The sequence below is a fragment of the Equus quagga genome, chromosome 12, assembly GCF_021613505.1.
Source record: "Equus quagga isolate Etosha38 chromosome 12, UCLA_HA_Equagga_1.0, whole genome shotgun sequence".
Classification (NCBI taxonomy): Eukaryota; Metazoa; Chordata; class Mammalia; order Perissodactyla; family Equidae; genus Equus; species Equus quagga.
The window spans coordinates 93,233,808-93,249,401 of NC_060278.1; the positions used below are offsets into that span (position 1 = coordinate 93,233,808).

Below are 15,594 nucleotides of genomic sequence, written 5' to 3' on the forward strand. Positions count from 1 at the left end.
TATTTTACCTATAAGTAACCAACTTTTACCAAAAAGCTTTTAGATAGAGAATGTCCTATTCATCAAGACTGGTAGAGTCATCTCTAAACTTCAAAGCCCAGAATAAAATCCTGTAAAAAAAAAAATTATTCAGGAAAGTACCATTTGGAGTCAGCCCTTTTTTTAACATATAAAAAGATGGCTTTAACTATATTTTTAGCTACCATTCCAATTGAGAATTTTTGAGATAAAATTTCAAAATGTGTATTTAAATGAGAGAACAAATAAATTAGAAATAAAAAGAGACACGCGTGAAATGATACCATGGTTCATTGAGAGATGAGGACGGCAGCAGCACAACAGCACAGAAGCAATGGAAAAGTGAAACGGCCTGAAAACACTAGGCCATATCAGAATTCATATTCTTGCCAAATTCATGCAGTCAGTCTGAGGAAGTAAGTGGGATTTAGGCTGAGAGAGTGAGAATCCTGATTACTGCTAGTTGATAACTTAGAATCAGCTTCAGAATGACACTCTCTCTACTCTCTGTTGCCATCCTGGTTTGTCTCTGCATTGTGCCACACACTCCAATTGGCCTGCTGCTCTATCGGTCCACATGCACACATCTTCGTTGAATTCGATTGTGAGCTCCTAGGGCAGGGCCTGTACCTTCGTTCTCATAGCATCTCACACAGGAATCAACCTACAGCAGATGCTTAATAAATGACTGACAAATTGAATTAAAAATAGACAACAGTTGGGGCTGGCCTGGTGGAACAGCAGTTAAGTTTGTACACTCCGCTTTGGGGGCCCGGGGTTCACCGGTTCGGATCCAGGGCGCAGACCTATGTACCACTTATCAAGCCACGCTGTGGCAGGCGTCCCACATATAAAGTAGAGGAAGATGGGCACAGATGTTAGTTCAGGGCCACTCTTCCTCAGCAAAAAAGAGGAGGATTGGTAATGCATGTTAGCTCAGGGCTAATCTTCCTCAAAAAAACAAAACAGACAACAGTTAAGAAGTGGATATAGGAGGAGGTAGCAAAGAGAAATTTATTAATCAATCATGTAGACGAGACACTATAAACTGTGTAGGTTTCTAATCACAGCTCTGCATCTCAAGATACCTCTATACACTTCATATGCCAGGAAAAAAAAAAAACCACAAATGTGGCTTTTGATTGGACTCAAATGTCAAGGCCTTGTCTTCTGAGTCCTAATTTTCCAGTGATGTAAAAACAACAAAGAATACTAACAAGGAACTGGATAAGAGTTTTTCTTATAAAAATGGTGATTTTCTTTTTTTTAATAGAAACATTCTAGCCTACAGCCATATTCTTTAACAACTCTGATCCTCTTCCCAAGTGAGCTACATCTTAACCAGGCTCTATCCAAATTCTACCTCCTTTTAATTGGTGATATGCTAGGTACAACTACTTGTCAGGTACCCTGGGACATTTCTGCACTTTGGTAGTAATAATCCAGAGTCAGAAAAACACACCAATTCAACAAACACATATTGAAAATCTATGTTTTCTCTGCAAAGTCCCAGGGATCTATAGCTAAACAGCTCTTCTCCTTAAGAATATTCTAGGGGCTGGCCTGTGGCATAGTGGTTAAGTCTAGCACATTCTGCTTTGGCGGTCTGAGTTTGCAGGTTTGGACCCAGGCATGGACCTACACCACTTGTCAAGCCAGGCTGTGGCAGCAACTCACATACAAAATAGAGGAAGACTGGCACAGATGTTAGCTCAGGGCTAATCTTCCTCAAGCAAAAAAAGAGGAAGACTGGCAACAGACGTTAGCTCAAAGTGAATACTCCTCACCACCCCCCTCCCCAAAAGAATATTCCAGTTGACTAAAGCCAAAGGATAAAGACAAAGAAAAGAGATCACTAATAGAGCAAGTGATAAGATATAGGAAACAGGAAAGATACTGACAACTTACTGAGCTTCTTTCCATGCCAGGCATTTCTTATATCTTCTACCTTCTGACACCAAGATATCTAAGCTCATATCCAAGCTTCTTAAATGTCACATACATCAAAATAGAGCCCAGACCTAAAGATGATGTGAGTGCTAACAAACCTTAATTCAGGGAGAAAAACACCCTCAAATGCAGGTTCAATGGGGGGTGGCCAACAGTAGGATATCAAAGAAATCACATAGGAGCACATCCAGGGTTGCCAAGCTCGTAAAGTTACGTGTAACAAGAGGTGCCAAACAGAGATACGGATACATTACCACGTGCTTAATTTCAGGAAGAACTTGAAGAGATTCGAATTCTTTAACTTTTGCAGGATCCACGTCTTCCTCTAGCTCCCACGTGCTTTCTTCGTAAGGTAGTGAGCACCACTTTACCAGGTAATGCGTCACCTCCTGGTGGAAACAGGAGAGAAACTTAGGTTCTTTCTACTAGATTAAAGGAGTCCATCACAGTGTGGCTGACCTCTGAAAAACCACCCTACAATACAACACATGAATGCCGTGAGAACAAAGACCACATGTTAACAAACAAGAAAATATGTGCTAAGAGGGGAAGACACTTCAGGAGAGTCAAAACAGCAGAACACCCACCTCTCCTGTTTCTGCATCCTTGGTGTGGGCCACCTCCAAGATGCGATCAACTTCTACATAGTCTGGGTTGAACAAGTCTTCATCAGGCTAATGCAAACAGAGGAGGAGAGTGAAGAAGGGTCCCTGTTCCCTGAAACCCAACATCCAGTGTTTTATCTTTAAGTGCCCCCTACTCTGGCTCCTAGCAGGAAACACATAATGAAAGGCTTTGCTTGAAAATAAAATCACCTCACAGACATTTCTTCACTGTCCCCAAATCCTGCTCTCCATGACTAAACTTAAAGGAATCAACCACATCTGACAGGCTGTACCACGGCCGCATAAGACTTTCCTGTTGGTCATCACAGTACTGCACAAAAATGAGCACCAGAGAGACTCCCTTTTTCTTACTGCTTCTTGTTCCAAACATCACCCTTGGAAACTCAGTTTCTTTTTCTTTGTAATACCAACAACAATAGCTAACATTGGAAGCAGCTATGAGGGGGAGCTTCCAGGGGTACTGATAATGTTCTATTTCCTGATCGAGGTGGTGGTTACACAGTTGTGTTTATTTTGTAAAAATTCATTGAGCTGTACCTTTAGGATATGTTTACCTTTATGTACATTATGCTTCAAAAAAAGTGTACTAACAAAACAATAATAGGCAACATTTAGTGATATTAGTGTATATCCAGAGTTATGCTAAGTGCTTTCATTTACATCTTAAAACTACTTTATGGAGTAGGTGCTATAATTACTTTACAGATGAGAAAATGATTCAGAGAGATTAAACAAGTAATGTGACCAAGGTCACAGACCTGTGTGAACTGGAACAATTACCCAGGTCTTTCTTACCCAGAAGCTCTCCTTCTGAACCACTGAAATGTTCTTATTGTCCTTTAGGCTGGAAGGTACTTTAGGTATTTTATCTTCTAATCAACACAGGAATACATTTTATAGCATCTCTGGCAAACCCACACTCAGATTCCATTATTCCCACATTCAGGAATTTACTGCTAAGACCTGACCCACTGCCAAGACAGCTTTACCTCTGCCTGCACAGTAGCAGCATCACGATCTTTATCATTATTTCTATCAAATTACAGCCTAATTGCCTTCCTGTGACTGTGACTCATTGATATGAACTACTCCCTCTATAGCAGCAGTACCACATTGATTCTCTCCTCTGTGTCGGCTCTTCAATAACCCCCTCCCTATCTGTGTTAACCCCAGGGGTTCAACTCTTCCTTGGATGCCATGTTTCCTGATCCCTTAATGACACAGAGCGCCAATATTTACGGAATAGTGACTACGGGCCAGGTACCATGCTAAGCACTTCTATAAACACTGAGTCATTTAGTCCTCCTCGGTCTTCTGTGAGGTTGATACTATGATGAGTTCTGCTTTACATTGATGAAGATACTGAATCTGAAGGAGCTTATGCAATTGGCCCAAGGCCACTCAGCTGTGGGGGTGGGGGGTGGGAGTAGAGGGGTAGTTTGGCTCCAGGCTCCTAGCACTGTGCTGCTCGCTTTCCATCTTTGTCTCAATTGCTCAGCTATGCTAGCCCTCCTGCAGCTGCCCTCAGGTTTTGCAAAGTCCCTCACTGAATGCTGGTACCGGAGTGAACACAACACTTAGGAATGAAGGAGCAGAGCAGAGCAGGCCTGTTCTACTGGTGCAGTCTAGGATTAGTGCTACTTTTTAAGCAGCCAGACCCTACTCTTCGCTCACAGTAAACTTGCGATTAAATTGGCAATATCTTTTCTCCCTAGAACTGCTATCCATCATTTTCTCCACTCCTAAATTGTAAAGATTTAAAAAACACAAATGTAAGACATTACACTTATTAATTAACATTATATTCCATTCATCCTAGCTTGTCCAGGTAAACATGAACTTTGTCATTTATTCTCCCAGCGTGGGTCTGGTTTTCAGAAGGAGTAAGGACTTAAAGTCAGAAGGCCTTCCCCCCGCTGTGTGATGTGTGGGAACTCACAGCCTCTTTTGAGTCTCAGTCTCATTCACATGTGCCCTGGCTACCTCATAAAGCAGTTGGAAATAATAGATATGAAGTAGCTCTATTCAAAATTATTATTTATCTCATAAGAATATTATTTATCTAAGTTATTAATTAAAATGTTAAATAGCTCAAGATCGAAGACAGCGTTAGAGGAACTACTTCCCACTATTACCCCTCCTTAATTTCATGATGTCCTCCAATCTTCTCAAAAGCCTTTCCTTCCCACAAGAGTATGAACTGCTGTTACATTATTCTATACATCCTAACATCCTAATACATCCTCTCTCTATTCCCAACCAAGGAAAAATCACTTCTTTGGGAATAAATCAGAAACTAAACACACAGGGCTTCGCAGGCTCTATTAAGGAGTCTGGACTTTATTTCAAGGAAATGGGAAGCACTAAAGGGTCTGGAGGAGGCAAACCCTTGCCTAAGGCAAACTCTCCCCCTCCACCTGGGCAGTCAAATAATTACTGAGCACTGATCCTGTGCCTAGCGCCAGGGATGGAAATATGAGGAAGACATGGGCTTAAAATGGAAGATACAGACATGTAAACAAGCTACTACATTGCAAATACTTGCTAAAATAGAGGTGTGAATAAAATGTTCCAAGAACAGAGGGAGAGTATGCAATAGGGCTTCAACATGGTTTTTCCAATTCTAGTCGTCCCCGTCTTTCTCTAATTCACTTAGAGGAAGGCCATGAAAAACAGTTCTCATGGGCTTTAAAACAATCATGGAGAGGGCTGGGGTCAAAGGTTAAGACTAAAGAGGAAGGATCCCATATTGGCACAAGAATGCTTAATAGGATAATGATATTATCCTAAAAGGATTTTTTTGTCACTTGAGGAAAAGGAGTATAACATGAATAATGAATTGATATACCATAATTTGATGGCATCGGTGTACACTCTTAAGATCTAGTATTTGTGACTACATTTTAAGAACAATTTTTATTGACTCTTTTCTTCAAAAGTTGTCTGGATGAAATGGAAAGATTACATGTTTAAAAATTAAGAAAATAAAAACTACCCTGGTCTCATCACCTGGAGAAAATGATGTCAGCATTTTCATGTACATTCAAGACATTTTCTCTACAGTATTATGGTGCTTCTTTTCTCCTGCATCCCCCAAAACTGAACTATCCCATGCACTGTAAGAGCCTGACATTTTCAACTAACAGCAGTTTATAACACTAAGACTCTATGTCATTAATAATTTTTCTCCAATATCATTTTTTTAACTACAATTTCCGTTTCATTTTTTTCCAGAGGACAGCTTTTCTTCAGTCCTTAAGGTCTTAGCTCATTACACAGACTTTGGCAGAGGTTGTGGGGCAGCACCTGCAGGTCTAAATCGGGGTGGGAGTGTTCGGTCCTTCTGGGCTTCTCAAGAACGATTCCTGCCTACCCTGCCGTGAATGGCACAACTCACTCAGTAACGGAGTTTCACACAGAGCTTGGGAAGCACATAGACGTTGAAGACACTCGCTTTGGAAATGTCCCTGATGACTGCAGCCTCTACTATGTTTTGAATGATGAACTTCTTAATGGCTTTGTCCTTGGGCATGCATTGGGCACAGCTGGTGCAGTGAACAGACTGCATGTGGCCACAGCTCTTTTTGGCATGACCACTGTTCCTGCTTTTCTTGGTCATCTTAAGAGCACAGGCGTGAGAGGTCCAATATCATTTTTACTAGCTGCACAGCATTCCATTCTATGTGATGTATCACAATTTAACGAATGTCTATTATCTAGTATTTTGTTTTCAACTTTTCACCAATATAAACGACTATTTATCCTAGCTAAGTCTTTGCACAAAGACTTGATGGTCTCCTTAAATGACAGAATCAGAATTGCTGGGACAAAGGATAGGCACATTTTGAGACTTTTAATGTCTACAGCCATACTGCTCTTCTGACACGTCATACTAAGTTACGCTCCCACCCAGTGATGTACAAGGGTGTCTCTTCCCTATGCCCTCATCAGCAATGGATGATACATATTTTTAAAACATTCAAATGTCTGATGAGTAAAAACTAGAAGATTCCCATTTTAATATGCATTTCTTTGACTACTACTGAACTTGACTACATTTTTGTATAGTTAATGAACAACTTTCCCTTATTTTCTGAATTCCCTGTTAATTTCTATTTGGGGTTTTTGTGTTTGTCTTATTGAGTTATAAGAGCATTTCTTATCAGTAAAGCTATTTGTCCTATGTATATGTGTGTGTGGGTGTGTAAATACCAATAGGAAAGTTCCCATACTGGATAAGAAATATGTATGACATGTACATATGGGTGCATGTATATAATTAGGATATGTACATATATATGTATATGTACATAATGTATATACATATTTCCTAATTATTTACTTTAAGATTCATGGTGTTTTCTAATGTATAGACACTACAGTTTTTTTTTTTTTAAAGATTTTATTTTTCCTTTTCTCCCCAAAGCCCCCCGCGGTACATAGTTGCATATTTTTAGTTGTGAGTCCTAGTTGTGGCATGTGGGATGCCGCTTCAGCGTGGCCTGATGAGCGGTGCCACATCCGCGCCCAGGATTCAAACTGGCGAAACCCTGGGCCACTGAAGCGGAGTGTGCGAACTTAACCACTCGGCCACGGGGCCAGCCCCATACAGATTTGTTTACTATCCAAATCTATCAATCCTTCCTTTTGCTGTAGGTACCATTCTTAGAAAGTTTATATAAATTTATTTATTTTCTAAGATTTTTGCTTTGTTTTTGTTTTTTACATTCAAACTTTAAGTCTTTTTGGAATAGCCCTTAGTTGAGGAGGGGGAAGAAATGAAAGAATTGCTCTTGCCCTAGTTACTTACAGGTATTCTGACCAAGATGCACATTCGTCTGAGTTGTCAGTTTCTTAGGTTTGATCCTCATACATTGGTGGGTAATCTGTGTTTTTTGGCTTAAATTTGGACTAGCTTTGCTGCACATCAGTGCACACACCTAGCAATTTGACTTGAGAAATAAATCCGCATGGGACTTCAATTTTAAGAAACTTAAACCCCGTATTTAATACTGCAAGGAAAGCAGTGATCAAGTTAGTCAGTAAATATTGCTTCACCTCAGTAAAAATGTGCTTCATCTGGGCTTGTTTATTTCTAAATCGCTTGATCTTCTGTGCGATTCGAGGATCCTTTTCAAGCTCTTCCATTGTGGCCCATTTACAATGTAAGTAGGAACTATCCAAAGACACAAATTATGAGATAAGCACATAACTAGCAAATCATCAAGCTTTAAAATTTTTCAGTAAACAAGGTGACCATTTAACTCAGAAGCAGTGGAGTGGTTGGCAAGCGGGCTTAGAAGAGCTTTGTCCTTAAGGGCAAAAACAGAAGACAAAACAATATAGCAATTCCAAGCAACTGATCACTCTGCAGCTTCTATAGAAACTGGCTCAGAGTACAGGGAGGGCAGGCATATGCAGGCTATCATTAATACATGTTACTGAAAGTGAACAGGTAGCGGACAAAGAAAGAAAAATGCAAGAGGGAGAAAAGGTATAGGCTATAGAGCAGTGGTGCTACACCCTGGTGCAAATGAGAATCGCACAGGGAGTTTTTAAAAAACATCAGTCCTTGAGACCTACTCTTACAGTCTGAGTCAACTGGTCTGAGTGAAGCAAGGGCTTCAGTAGTTTTAAAAAACTCTCCAGGTGACTCTACGCGCAGCCAAAGCTGAGCACTAATGCCTCAGGTGAGCTTCAGTCAATCAAGAGCTGTAGGTCATGCCTTAGGGGCCATTCTTGGAAAATACGGAAGATAGTGGTGCGATAAGGGAAAAGAAGTTTTATTCACATAAAATCCAAATACATTAAATAGACGTACAAATTTCTATACTTAACGTAGAATAGCTCCAGGTCGAATGGGGGTTCTCCCGGGTGAACCTGTAACCAACAGCAAGCAGTTACCAGCCCAGATCCCCGTAGATCACCCTCACATGCCAAAAGAAAACTCTGCCTGGTTTTAGTACAGATTTCTGGAGGATATTTTCACTTCCCCAGGTCTTTTTCTGACAGTTGTGGAGCAGGTTTTCCAAAGGCTGAATACACAGCTAGCTATAGGCTAAAAAATGATCTTCCTGGTGTACTTCCAAGGTCCAATCTGGGACAGCATTCAGCTGATAAATGCAAACTGGCCCAAGGTTCGAGAGCTGTCAGGACCAGAGCCTGGTGCAGCAGTGAAAACATGTATCCCTGACATCCCCCAATTGTCGCCTCAAAACAACAGGTGTTTACTCTCAAAGTAAGGAAGTTTACTTTCCTAAATACTTAAAGATGGAACTATGCTCTCATTGGCACCAACGTACTCTTTCACTCCAGGAACTTTCTCTACAGGATCTCTGGGATGGCCCTGAGATATCTAAAGGAAAAAAAACCCCACAGTGTTTTCATTAGAACTCTTTCCATCTCTTCTTCTTGGCCCTCTGATGACTTTCAATGCGCTACAGCAATGAGGGGATAAATACCTTTGCTAGGATCACAACGGAGAAAAAAATCAGTTTGGGCTATACTGAAATACTTAAGGATTTTATGTCTTAAAATTTTCCATGAGGATAAAAATAAGTGTTGACTAGTCAGACAATGTTCTTGCCTAGCTCTCACTCCAGCCAAGAATGACCATTTCAGGTTCTCTAGCCAACCATCTCTTCACAGACGGTATAATCTGTGCTAGTGATAAAAAAGCCAGAAACATCAGCCACCGACCTCCTGGACAGTCTTAGATGCCAGGATCTTCTCAATGATGTTTGCGTCATCTTCTGGAGGCTCCTGGAGACCAGGGTTAAAAAGAAAGAAAATTACTGGCACCACAGAATCCATGAAATCATTCTATAAGAAATACTACAACAGATATTACTTCATCTGAAAGTTCACTTTGAGTACCGAGGCCTCCCTCCTATCAGCTCACAGAGCGATCAAAAGATCACAAACATTCTAACCTCTGGGCACAACTCTATCACTTTTTCCTCCCACATGAGCAGACAAGTTATTTGCTTTTCAGATTCTTGATTTCAGATTTGCCTTTACCATCACTAAAACTGGTCCCTGAACTTCCTTTCTCTGCAAAGACTGCCTATATGTTGCTGCATAAAATTTTCAGGAGGGCATTATATAAAAGAGTCCGGGGGCCTTAGAATCAGGAGGTCCCAATTCTAAAACCTACCGCTATTGACTTTGGGCAAGTCAATTAACACCTCTTAGTTTCCAAATCTATTAAAATAGGAGTTAAAAATACATATCTCACTAGGTTACTAGGAGGATAAAATGGTATATGAAAACGCTTTTGGGACAGTAAGCACTATGCAAATGCAATGTATAATTACTCTCTATTAAATTGTACCATCTTTCCCCTCTGTACCTGGAAATGGCTTTTGTTTCACTGATCATCCTTTGAATACAAATCCCAACTGAAAAAAAATTAATTCCTTCTTTCATACTCTAGATACACATCAATATTTCTAGGCTTGCAATCTCCATGAAATCTCTTTCTACAGACTATTAGATAAAAAATAAAAACTGCATTAAAAACGAACAACTTTAAAAAGGATGCACTGAGTCAGAACACTCTTGTGTTTAGCGTTCTTTGTAGGGTTTTATCTGAGCAGGTTTATTTCAGGGGTTTCATACACACTATATGACCTCTCCAGATCTAGTATTTATCACAATATGAGACTTAGAACAGTACATGAAAAGAACACTCATCACAACACCGTAACTCTCAAAATAACTATTTGGATTCCTGATCAGAACTTCCCAAAAGGATGAAAGATGCTGTGTATCACTGTCACCAGTCTATCCATTCTAGAGTTCAACTGTCCCAAAGCCGTAACATTAAAGAAAATATATTTTCTAAGATCTTCAATCAAGTTTTTCCCAGAAAAGCGACAGTTAAAAAAAAAAAAAAAAAACTGGAACATAGATGGTAGAAAAGAAGTATGGAAATCAGCAGGCAGTGACAGATGCTCCCAAAGGTAACAAATATTCATTACATTCCTCTAGACACATGGCATTGCGCTAGCTGCCAGGCCGAAGTTAATCCAAAACAACAAGACTCTTTTCCCACTGCTCAAGAAGGCAAGTGAACTGAACCTACCATACGATAGAAGGAAGGGATGGGAATACAGACTAGGCTTTTGATTTTCTGTGTAAGTATTTGTTCTGCTTGATTCCTAAGAAGGACAGGAGAAGGAGGCAGTGTATTGTTGATTGCCTATCTCCTCCCATTACAGTGCAAACCTTTGGAAGGCAAGGATCCTTATTTGTTTTATTCACTGATGTAGCTAGATGTCTCGAAAAGGTCAAGCAGTAGTGGATGATCAATAAATATTTGTTGAATGGCAAATAACAAGGAAGAGGAAAAGAGAGAAGGAAAAACCTGAGGAAATAAAGCATCAAACTCGTCAGAGCTGCAGACTGGACAGAGTTACTATTCTTCATCTACATCACTTAATTAAAAAGTCCCCTTTCTCCATACATTTGGACCTATCATATACTCTCAGGATGGCTAAGAGCAAAGGACCAAAGCTAGGTATACTTTCTTGAGCAGCAAAGATTACTACCCTGACTCTGTAGCCAACAAACAGAGCTCTGACTATGCCAAGTGGGCAGTGAGCAAAGGAACAGGTGCTGGGTTTAGAGAAAGTAGATTAAAGAACCAAATTCCTTTCTAACTTCCTATTTCATTTCCTTCTTCTACATTATTTATTGGGTGTCTTTTATGTTTATGCACTGGTCTTACAGAAATAAATGAGTTATGGTCTTCAACATCAAGGAACTACCAGACATGCTAACATAATGCTTTAAAAGTTATTCAGGTATGGCATACATACAATATGCAGAGATCTCAAGTGTACAACTGATGAATTTTTGTCTACACATACACACATTTGTTAAGTACCACCCAGATAAAGTTATATAACATTTCCAACATTCTGGAAGACCCTCGTGCCCCCATCGGAAGTAACTACTACTCAGACTTCTACCACCATTGATTAGTTTTGCCTATTATTAAACTTCACGTAAATGGAATCATATAGTTGTGGTTCATTCTTCTGTATTACTGTGTAGTATTTTGCTATATAAATACACTACCATTTATTTATCCACTCTATTGTTGAGGAATATTTGGGTTGCTTCCAATGTTCATATAAATTTTATGTCTTTTGGTGGACAAATGCACTCATTTAACTTATATATATGTAGGAGTGGAGTTATGAGGTAAGTGATATGCCCAGTTTTAATGGATATTGTCAAAATTTTTTCCAAAGTGATTGTAACAATTTTTACACCCATCATCAATGTACAGGAGTTTCAGTTGACTTGATATTGTTAGTCATTAAAATTTGAGCCATTCTAGTGGATGTGCAGTATTATCTCTTTAATTCACATTTTCCTTACAATTGAGGATGCTGAGCACCATTTTATACGCTTCTTGGCCATGTAGCTATCCTCTCTGTGAAGCTTCTATTCAAGTCATTTACCTATTTTAAAAATAGTCTTTTTGATTTTAAGAGTTCTTTATATATTTCTGAATAAGACTCCTCTGTCAGATACAGAGATTACGAACATTTTCTAGCAATGTATGGTTTGCCTTTTCAATCTGTAAATGTGTCTTTTGATGAACAGAAGTTCTAATGATCCACCTTACCAATCTTTTCTCTTCTGTATTTTTGTGTCCTGTTTAAGGAATCTTTGCTGCCATTGACGTCATTCATTAAGCCACATATGTAACTTTAAATTTTCTTGTAACCGCAGTGAAAAAGTAAAAATAAACAAATGAAACTGATTTTAATAATATATTTTATTTAAACCAGTATGTTCAAAATATTATCATTTCAATATGCAATAAATATAAAATTACTAATGAAATATTTTATACTCTTTTTTTCATAATAAGTCTTTAAAAAAATTCAGTGTGTGCTTTACACTTACAGAACATCTCAATTCGGACTAGCCATATTTCTAGTGGCTTAATAGCTAGATATGGGTACTGGGAGCCATACTGGGCAAAGTAGCTCTATTTTGGGCCATTGGTCTATTTGTCCTTATGGCACACTACCTTGTCTTCATAATTACAGCATGATTACAAAGTCTGGATTACAGCAAGTCTTCCAACTTAGTTGTTCTTTTCCCAGATTGCCTTGGCTCTCCTAGCTCTTCTGCATTTCCACCATCAACTTTCACCAAAAAACACCCTACTTAGATTTTGACTGGGACTGAATTACAGACATCTTAACAATATTGAATACATGTATGTCATATATTGCTCCATCTATTTAGGTTTTCTTTAATTTCTTTTAGAAATGTTTTTCACATAGAGGGCTTGTACATCTTTTGAGAGTTATTCCAGGGTATCTAATACTTCGATTCTATTATAAATGGCATTTTACAATTTTCTTTTCCTGATTCCATGTTGCTAGTTTATAAAATAAAATAGATTTTTTTAATATTGTCTTTGTATCCAACAATTTAGCTAAATCCACTTTATCAATTCTGATGGTTTGTCTGTCAATTCCATTGAATTTTCTACACACACAGTCACGTCATCTGCAAATAATGACAGTTTTACTTGTTCCTTTTCAATCTTTAAACTTTTTATTTCTTCTTTTTCCTTACTGCAGTAGCCAGGACCTCAAGTGTATTTCTGAATATAAATGATAATAATGGAATCTTTTTCTTACTCTCAAATTCAGGGAGAAAGCATTCAATATTGTATCATTTAATATAACATTAGCTGTTAGTTTTTATCTAGTGGCTTTTAAGATGTTCTTTCAGTCTTTTGGTTTTCTACCATTTAAGATATGCCTAGGTATGGTTTTCTTTTTTGCTTGGGGGTTACCTGACATCCAATCTACTGGCTGGTATTTTCCATCAGTTTTAATGGGAATTCTTGGCCATTAATTTTATCTTCAAACACATCTCTGCTCCAATTTCTCCTCCATGTACAGGACTCTAATCAGATATACATCACAACTTTTCACTGCTTCCCTTTTATGCTTTGCTCTGTTCTTTCCATTCGTTTTTCTCTCTGTGCTGCAGTTTAGAAATTTTCTATTGATCTGTCTTCAGTCACTGAGCTTATCCTCTGCTCTATCTAATCTGCTTTTAAATTCATCCAGTGTTCTGAATTCGGAACAAACTGAAATTCCCACTTCTAGACTGTTGATTTGATTCTCTTTGCAGATTCAACTCTCTACTGGCATTCTATGCTTTAACACTGATTTTGCCCATCTCTTCCTCTATTTTCTTTAATATGTTAATCATAGGGGCCGGGCCGGTGGCACAGCAGTTAAGTGTGCATGTTCCGCTTTGGCAGCCCGGGGTTCGCTGGTTCAGATCCCAGATGCAGACATGGCACCGCTTGGCAGGCATCCCACATATACAGTAGAGGAGGATGGGCACGGATGTTAGCTCAGGGCCAGTTTTCCTCAGCAAAAAGAGGAGGATTGGCAGCAGTTAGCTCAGGGCTAATCTTCCTCAAAAAACAAAAAATATTCTTTGTAAATTTATCCTTTTTTTTCCTTGCAGTAGGTGTTGGCCTGCTATGACCTACTATATCTTACCTGGAAGTAGAAATCCTCTGACATCAACTCTTATTTCTGGAGTTCCCTAAGGCCTAGTTTTTGGAGTTCCTTTTTTTTTCTATCTATACTCATTCTCCAGGGGATATCATCCAGTCTCATGGTTTTAAATACTGGCTACACTGTGATGCCTGCCAAATTTATATACCCAACTCGGAACCTCTCCCTGATACAGACTCATATACATAATTGTTATTTGCCTCTCCACTTGAATGTCTCAGAGATATTTCACACTTAAAATGTCCACAAATGAAACTCCTGCTCACCTAGCCAACCTCCACCCCAGCCCTTCTACCTACAGTTTTCTCCCATCTGAGTTAAAGAGAACTCTACCCTTCTAGGTGTTCAAACCAAATATCTTGGTGTAATCTTCGCCTCCTCTCTTTTCTTTCCATACACCATATCTGATTAGCCAAGAAATCCTGTTGGCTCTACTTTCAAAATATGTCCAGAAACCAGCCATTTCTCACCACCTCCACTGCTTCTACCCTGGTCTGAACCACCTTCATTTCTCACCCAGATTATTCCCAAATGCCTCCTAACTAGTCTCCCTGCTTCCACTCCTGCCCCACAAGCCTATTCTCAATACAACATTCAGAATGCCCCTTTTTATTATGTCACTCTTTTGCTTAAACTGCTTAAAAGAGTTCTCTTTTAACTAAGAGTAAAAAACCAAAGTTCTTCCAAAGGCCTACAAAATCCTACAGGATCTGTACCCAGCCTCCCACTTCCTCTGTTACGTTTCAGGTCCCCCTGTCTGTTCCTCATATAGAGCAGGCATGTTTCTACCTTGGGGACCTGGCATAGGCTATTCCCTCTGCCTGATATGCTCTTCTCCCCTACATGACTCCCTTGTCTTTTTACTTTGTTCCTTTCTTCGCTCAAATGTTAGAGGCCTTTGTAAGGCCAGCACTGACCACCCTATTTAAAACCGCAATTTCCATTCCTGAATTTCATATTGCTCTTATTCCAATTTTTTTTTCTTTCCATAGCACTTACCACCATTGACACTACACAACTTTCTTATTTTTAGGTTTATTGCTAGTCTCTCCCTAGTTACTTCTACCTTGGAAGTTTTGAGCTTAGCCCCTTGGCCTCCCATCCCACATAGGTTCAAAATCTGGCAACTGTCTGGAGGAAGAGATCACTTGTGTGTTTTTTGCAGACCTCCTTTCCATTTGTTGTAGGCTACCTCCCCGAGGGCAGGGATCTTTGTATCTTTTATTCCTTGATGTTTTCTTCAGCACTCTAAACAGTTCTTGGCATGTAGTAGGTGTTCAACAAATATTTCTGAATAAATAACGTTAAGAGATTTTGCAATACTACATGGCAATAGCAATATAAAGCAAGTGCTACGGGAACACAGAACCCAAAGCACTTGGGAAAATTAGGAGAGGCTTTGGAAACGAAGTGATATGTGAGTTAGA

At 39.3% G+C, this 15,594-nt stretch overlaps 1 protein-coding gene across 3 annotated transcripts in view; it reads right to left on the reverse strand.

The window, feature by feature from the left end:
• The window catches only part of CHD6 (chromodomain helicase DNA binding protein 6), a 200,717-nt gene that overhangs the window by 91,321 nt on the left and 93,802 nt on the right, over nt 1-15,594 (reverse strand). For all 3 annotated transcript variants that reach the window (XM_046678724.1, XM_046678722.1, XM_046678723.1), the window contains exons 6-10: nt 9,294-9,356; nt 8,416-8,474; nt 7,653-7,770; nt 2,556-2,642; nt 2,223-2,357 (exon numbers count right to left, since the gene is read on the reverse strand). In XM_046678724.1, the coding sequence (XP_046534680.1) occupies nt 2,223-2,357; nt 2,556-2,642; nt 7,653-7,770; nt 8,416-8,474; nt 9,294-9,356 (462 nt within the window). The remainder of the gene's footprint in view (nt 1-2,222; nt 2,358-2,555; nt 2,643-7,652; nt 7,771-8,415; nt 8,475-9,293; nt 9,357-15,594) is intronic.